Source organism: Babylonia areolata, chromosome 11 (assembly GCF_041734735.1).
Source record: "Babylonia areolata isolate BAREFJ2019XMU chromosome 11, ASM4173473v1, whole genome shotgun sequence".
Lineage (NCBI taxonomy): Eukaryota > Metazoa > Mollusca > Gastropoda > Neogastropoda > Buccinidae > Babylonia > Babylonia areolata.
This window is the reverse complement of record NC_134886.1, coordinates 16930563-16938062: the sequence shown is the minus strand read 5'-3', so window position 1 is coordinate 16938062 and position 7500 is coordinate 16930563. Positions and strand designations below refer to the sequence as shown.

The 7500-nt window shown below is 45.2% G+C and overlaps 1 protein-coding gene across 1 annotated transcript in view; it reads left to right on the top strand.

The window, feature by feature from the left end:
- LOC143287583 (sodium/myo-inositol cotransporter-like) overlaps window positions 1-7480 on the top strand; it is a 23541-nt gene extending 16061 nt beyond the window's left edge. Inside the window, exons 12-15 of the mRNA XM_076595692.1 lie at window positions 399-567; window positions 1861-2082; window positions 3706-3913; window positions 5768-7480. Of these exons, the coding sequence (XP_076451807.1) occupies window positions 399-567; window positions 1861-2082; window positions 3706-3913; window positions 5768-6084 (916 nt within the window). The 3' untranslated portion in view covers window positions 6085-7480. The remainder of the gene's footprint in view (window positions 1-398; window positions 568-1860; window positions 2083-3705; window positions 3914-5767) is intronic.
- Window positions 7481-7500: the final 20 nt, after the last annotated feature.

Sequence of the window (7500 nt, the reverse complement as noted above, 5' to 3'; positions counted from 1 at the left end):
GAGTCAGGGAGAGAGCCGCACTGCTAGACAAACTAGAGGAATTAGTCTTGGAGATTTCTTAGTTCCTTTTTTTTTTTTTTTTCTCAGAGAGCATGCTGCTGTGTTTTGTGGTTGTCTAATTCTTTCTGATTTATCCAGTCATAGTAACAACAACAACAAAAAAGAAACATCTTAGTAAGATGTGTGTGCAACACGCGCACCCCAAATGTGTACATATCCGTGGTTGTCTGTTAAAACGATTGAGTTCTTGAATTCTATTTCAGACGGAGACAGGTATTCATTTTCTTTCTCTTCGATATTGGGCGGTGAGGCTGCATACCTGCCTGTCTGTCTGCCGATCTGTCTGTCTCTCTGTCTGCGTGCATACCTGTCTGTTTGTGTGTCTGTCTGTGTGTCAGACTGTTCATTCTGGTCATGGTGGGAGTGTCCATCGCCTGGGTACCTGTGATCAAGGAGACCAACCGCGGCCAGGTGTTCATATACATCCAGGAGGTGACCAACTACTTCGCCCCTCCTTTCGCTGCCGTCTTTCTGATGGCCGTGCTGGTTCCTGTGGTAAACGAGAAGGTGGGGTGTTGTATTGTATTGTGTTCTGTTGTTGTTGTTGTTGTTGGTGGTGGTGGTGGTGGTGGTGTGTTGTATTCTGTTGTTGGTGGTGGTGGTGGTGATGGTGGAGATGGTAGTGGTGTGTTGTATTCTGTTGTTGTTGTTGGTGGTGGTGGTGGTGTGTTGTTGTTGTTGTTGTTGGTGGTGGTGGTGGTGGTGGTGGTGGTGTGTTGTTGGTGGTGGTGGTGGTGTGTTGTTATTGTTGTTGGTGATGGTGGTGGTGGTGTGTTCTGTCGTTGTTGTTGGTGGTAGTGGTGTGGTGTGTTCTGTTGTTGTTGTTGGTGGTGGTGGTGGTGGTGTGTTCTGTTGTTGTTGTTGTTGTTGGTGGTGGTGGTGGTGGTGGTGGTGGCGTGTTGTGGTGTGTTGTGTTGTGGTGTGTTGTGTTGTGTTGTGTTGTGTTGTGTTGGGGTGTGTTGTGTTGTGGTGTGTTGTGTTGTGTTGTGGTGTGTTGTGTTGTGTTGTGTTGTGGTGTGTTGTGTTGTGTTGTGTTGTGTTGGGGTGTGTTGTGTTGTGTTGTGTTGTGTTGTGGTGTGTTGTGGTGTGTTGTGTTGTGTTGTGTTGTGGTGTGTTGTGTTGTGGTGTGGTGTGTTGTGTTGTGGTGGGGTGTGTTGTGTTGTGTTGTGTTGTGTTGTGGTGTGGTGTGTTGTGTTGTGGTGGGGTGTGTTGTGTTGTGATGTGTTGTGTTGTGTTGTGGTGTGTTGTGTTGTGTTGTGGTGGGGTGGGGTGTGTTGTGTTGTGTTGTGTTGTGTTGTGTTGTGGTGTGTTGTGTTGTGTTGTGTTGTGGTGGGGTGGGGTGTGTTTTTGTTGCTCTTGCACTTTTCTGTTTGTGCTTTGTGTTTCGGTGGCGTTGTGTTTTGTGTTGCTGTTGTTGTTGCTATTGGGTTGTACTACATATTGTGTTGTGGTGTAAGGTTGGGTCCTATCTCGTGTTGTTTTGTACTGTTGTTGTATTATCATTATGTTGTGCTGTGTTGTAGAGGATAGAGAGCGCGCGCGCACACACACACAGACAACCAGACACACACACACACACACACACACACACACACACACACACAATGTCGCTATGTGTGTGTGATTGACCACGGGTGGACGGTGTGTGTGTCTGTGTGTGTGTGTGTGTGCGTGCGTGTGTGTGTGCGTGCGTGCGCATGTGTATGTATGTGTGTGTCTGTGTGTGTGTGTGTGTGTGCGTGTGTGTGTGTGTGTGTGCGTCTTTACATGCGGGTGGGTGTGCGTGTGCTCCACCACCAGGGGGCGTTCTGGTCGCTGATGGTGGCCCTCGTGGCGGGAGTGACGCGCCTGGTGTTGGCCTTCGTCTACAAAGGGGAGGGCTACTGCGGGGAGGGGGAGAGGGAGGTGCCGGCCATCCTGGCCGACTTCCACTACATGTACTTCGCCCTCTTCCTCACCGCCATCACCGCCGTCGTCGCTTTGGTCGTCAGCTTCCTCACTGGCCGTCCTGAACCTAAATATGTGAGTGTGGGTGTGTCGTGTGTGCGTGTGGGAGGGGAGGGGGCGTTGGCAGGTGGGGGTGGTGCGGGGAAGTGAAGGGGGAAGGGAAAGTGTCGTGGTGGTGGTGGTGGGGGTGGGGGTGGGGGTTGGGTTTGTGCTCTGGAGAGGACGTCTTTGTCACCAGAGTCAGGGAAATGCCTGGGAGAGAATTGTTGTGGTGTTTGTTACCACTCACTCAAATCATAGTAATGAAGGCGATAATCTTAGTTGGGATGATAACGATGACAAGAGCGATGATGATAATGATGATGTCGATTTTGATAATAATGACGATGAGGATGATGATGAAGGTGATGATGATGATGACGATGACGAGGGCGACGATTATGATGATGATGACGACGATGACGACAACAACATCAGCGACATCGACAACAAACCACCACCACGACAGTTTTAACGACGATGGCGATGGATATTTTGTTTCGTCAAATCTCCGCACTCAACTCTTTGATTAAAAAGTCTAGCCTTAAAACCTTCCTCTTTCCAAAATAGACCCACACCACCCCCTGCCCGATCTACATTGTCTACAGTGTCTCACTACTGCCGTGTGGAGTGGTGGCCTAGAGGTAACGCGTCCGCCTAGGAAGCGAGAGAATCTGAGCACACTGGTTCGAATCGCGGTACAGTTCGCTGATATTTTCTCCCCCCTCCACTAGACCTTGAGTGTTGGTCTGGACGCTGGTCATTCGGATGAGAAGATAAACCGAGGTCCCGTGTGCAGCATTCACTTAGCGCACGTAAAAGATCCCACGGCAACAAAAAGGGTTGTTCCTGGCAAAATTCTGTAGAAAAGTCCACTTCGATAGTAAAAAAAAACCCGCAAAAAATAAAAAAACTGCACGCAGGAAAAAATTCAACAGCAACAACAAAAGAAGGGGGTGGGGAGTGGCGCTCTCAGTGAAGCGATGCGCTCTCCCTAGAGAGAGCAGCTCGAATTTCATACAGAGAAACCTGTTGTGACAAAAAAGAGAAATACAATACAATACAATACAATCTTTCTACATACATGAATTTATAAGATTAAAAAACATTTTTTTTCTTTATTTTAGAAAATTCATTTGACTTTGAGTTGTGCATGCGCGTGAATATCTGGTGTGTAAGCGCTTTCGTTAATTTTGTCTGTGCACAAGATTCAGGAGCGCATTGCATGTACTTTAGTAGTAGTAGTAGTAGTAGTAGTAGTAGTAGTAGTAGTAGGAGGAGGAGGAGGAGGAAGAGTCGAACTCGTAGTAGTGAGTAGTATTATTGTTAATAACATTATTATCATCATCATCGTCGTCGTCGTCGTCGTCGTCCTCCTCCTCCTCCTCATTATTATTATTATTATTATTATTATTATTATTATTATTATTGTTGTTGTTGTTGTTGTTGTTGTTGTTATCATCATCGTCGTCGTCGTTGTTGTTGTTATTGTTATTAGTATCCTTATATTTTCTATAATTATTTTTTTGTTGTTGTATTGATAATGATATCAGTATTATCATTTTTTGTTTTTTTGATTGTCATTACCATTATCATATTATTATCATCATTATCATTATTAGCATTATTATCATCATCATTATCACATTCCGCCATCAGCTGTACAAAACAACGTACTGGACTCGCCACGACACAGCGCCACCTTCCGCAGAACTGGAGCTGAAAGAAGGCGTGAACGGATCGCCGGACCAGAGCGAGGCTGCTGACGTCACTTCCATTGCCATCTCCACCATTTCCGGTTCAAAGGGCAACGACGAGGAGAGAAGATTCCACTTTGTGGACCCAGAGTTGTTGAAGGAGTCTGAAGGTGTGGTTTGTGTGTGTGTGTGTGTGTGTGTGTGTGTGTGTGTGTGTGTGTGTGTGTGTGTGTGTGTGTGTGTGTGTGTGTGTGTGTGTGTGTGTGTGTGTGTGTGTGTGTGTGTGTGTGTGTGTGTGTGTGTGTGTGGTGTGCTTGTCACATTTTGGTGTATATACGTAATATTGATGCAATGTTTTATGTAGGAAGAAGAAAAAAATGGCCAACGTGTTTTGTAAAGCACCTAGGGCAGATTTCTGGATAGTGTGCTATATAAATATCCACTATGATTAACAATCAGTTACATACAGAGCCTAAAAAAGAAGAAGATGAAAAAAACAACAACAACCAAAAAAACAAACAACAACAAACAAACAAACGAAAAAACAAAAACAAAAACAAAACAAAAACAAGAAAGGCAAGGCCTTTGAGACTCACTTGTGATAAACACTTAAAGAGGAAAATTCTTATAAAAATTAAGAATTTGTTGAAATGCGTTCTCTATTCATTATTATAATTGTATGCAGCTTCGCGTTAAAAATAAAGAATAAAAAAAAGCAACTATGCAGATTCAAATCAGGATGTTTGGGTCAAGAATGTGTGGTTTTACCCACTGCGCTAACGCGGGTCCAATGCTGACGTTTAAAAAAAATATCATTTGAGCATGTTCTTTTAGCGGAATAAATCGACAACAGCAGCGAAGTGATAACGCCGTTTAATTCATGTTATTTTGTTATATCTCGGGCATTTAAATTTTTCTTTCAAGTCCGAGGTAAAGGAGACGTTATCATCGCCTCAGAAACACTGCAATGTATATCCGTTTTCATAGATCTGCAGAAATCCATGTTTGACAAGCTTGTCTTTCAACTCACTGAGAAACTACGACACCGTCCATTTAATTTTTGTTTTCTGTTCATTCTAGTTAATTCAGTATCCACTTTAAAACATTCATATTCAGTAAAACCGTCGATGATTATTTAAGAAATCTTTTTATTCGGCGGTAAAGGGGACGTTGCCATCGCGTCAGGCTTTGCAACATGTTTTGTCAAGATCTGCGGCACTGACCAGTGCCGTGTTGACGACGCTGACCTTAACTCAGTGAAACGTTCGATTCAAATTTTATTTTCTGTTCATTCTAGTTAATTCAGTTTTCACTTCAGAATATTCATGTGCAGTAAACACGTCAATAATGTAGTCAGTATCACTGTATGTGTTGTATCCAGAATGTGTTTTTCTTTTAATTGTGAACAAGAAAGACGAGGTCATGGCGAATTCTCACCAGACAATCGGCCAGCTTCAAAGGGGTAACAGCGGTTTTCGGAATCCGGAACGAACATCAACGAAATAAACTGTTAATGATTCGGGATTACGCAAAATTAGGGAGACGTACAACCTGTTATTAGTATGACTGTGAAGATTTTTTCCTACTTTGTTCAATCCAAATTTGGTATCGGCAGACAAAGTATTTCCAGAGAAAATGGCAATGTTAACATTTACCACGGACACACACACACACACACACACACACACACACACACACACACACACACACACACACACACACACACACACACAAACCACACCTTCAGTCTATGTTATAACCCAGTGTTCGGTTGTGTGTGTGTGTGTGTTTGTGTGTGTGCGTGTGTGTGCGGGTGTGTGTGTGTGTGTGTGTGTGTGTGTGCGTGTGTGTGTGTGTGTGCGTGTGTGTGTGTGTGTGTGTGTGTGTGTGTGTGTGTGTGTGTGTGTGTGTGCGTGCGTGCAGCAGCAAACACCAGTTTCAGAAGATAGCCGATATGAAAACACTGTGCCCCAATAGTCGTATAGGACAGTGGGACCTTCAACCTTTATTTTCTAACCCCACAGACCAGAACCAGAAGACCAACAGCTGCAAACACCAGTTCCTGAAGGTTGTCTGCGGGCTCCACGACACGACCTCGAAGGACCAGGAGGAGGAACACAGGATGAAGCACCACCTGGAGACCCTCGCCAGCCTCCAGCAGAGCACGGCAGAGAAGGCGGTCCTCGCCGTCGGCCTGGCGGTCATCCTGGGCATCGGCGTGGCCATGTACGTCTTCTGGTCCGTCTACGATTTCCGAGAGGCCCCCTTCTACCCTGAGGGCGCCGCCTTCGTCCTGCCGGGGGATCTGAGGAACCTGTCTCAACAGGCGTCCACGATGTGAAAGGAGGGTTGTGGGATTGGGGGGCTTTGGGAGGGAGGAGGGTGGTGATGGTAGTAAGCGAGCAGTTAACCAGCTAGCCAACCAACCAATCAACCAACCGAACAGCTAACCAACCAACCAACCAGCTAACCAACCAACCAAACAGCTAATCAATCAACCAAACAGCTAATCAACCAACCAAACAGGGGGTGGAGGGGTGGGGGGGGGGGTGGTTGGGGGATGGGATTACAATCCTTGCAAGCTAAGAACCAACAAGCTAATAAATCAACCTACCGATCAATCAGCCGACCAGCTAACTGATCATCCTGCCTACCAAGCAGCTAACCAACGAATCAACCGACCAGCCAACCAGCCAACAAAATTATCAGCCAACTAACCAGCCAAACTACTTGCCAACCAACTAGCCAACCAGTCAGCTTGAAACTTGCGACGATCTCTGCTGGTATTTCCGACATTCTTGTTGTGATTCAGCAGTGTGAGAACATCAGTGGATATGGCTTGGAGGAAATGATGACACCATTTGGTGGTGGGGATGCAGGGTGGGGGTATGGGGGAACAAGCCAACAGAAATTTTTTTTTTCTTTTAACTCCTTGACTGCCGTGCCCGTAGAATTCAGGAGGGCCATGGTGACATCACTGATGACATCAAAAGAAGGGAAATAACTGCGGAAGGCTGAAAAGTCACACAATTGATTCAGAGTGGTGTATCTCCAAACCATGTTTTTCACTTTCGGGCTGATTGTTCTTGATATTGATTTATGACTTGAAACACCACTTTCTGCTGGTTGTTTTTTTGTGTGTGTGTGTGTTTTTTCGTTCATTCTTTCCTTCTTGGCAGTGAAAGGGTTAATTAAGGTCAGTGTATTTGATACGTGTTCGCTGGCTCAATTTCAATGCTTCCGTCGAATCCATTGAAAGAATGAAAATTCACCACAACATCCATGGTTAATTTCATAGCTTCTGCGGCAAACACCCACTGACACAAAAAACATGTAGACGTGTAAAGGATCCGTAGTGTCTTTAAAAAATTATTTTCTTTTAGTTATAAATGGTGTACTGACCACGCGTGATTTACCTGTTCAATATTTCCTCTTTTGTGTCGCTCTCTTTGATTCTACATTGGAGAAGTTAACTCACTCAGTACGGCCAGTCCTCTCTTCTCCTCTACACAGACCCCTCGGATGTCCAGTGGGTGTCTGAATGACCCAACCTTTAGCTTCCATCGTCAGAATTGTGGTATTCTTGGTCAACATTCACCTCTTCAGTATAAGAGCCTTCCGCTTGCAATATTTTGATGATGGTAATTGGGGTGAAACGCTGTTAACGTTGTCTCTTTCGCCGTTCGTATGGAGAGAGTTAACGTGACTTCCACTGTATACTCAAGTCCCTGACGAAACCTAGCTTCATGTCCATATC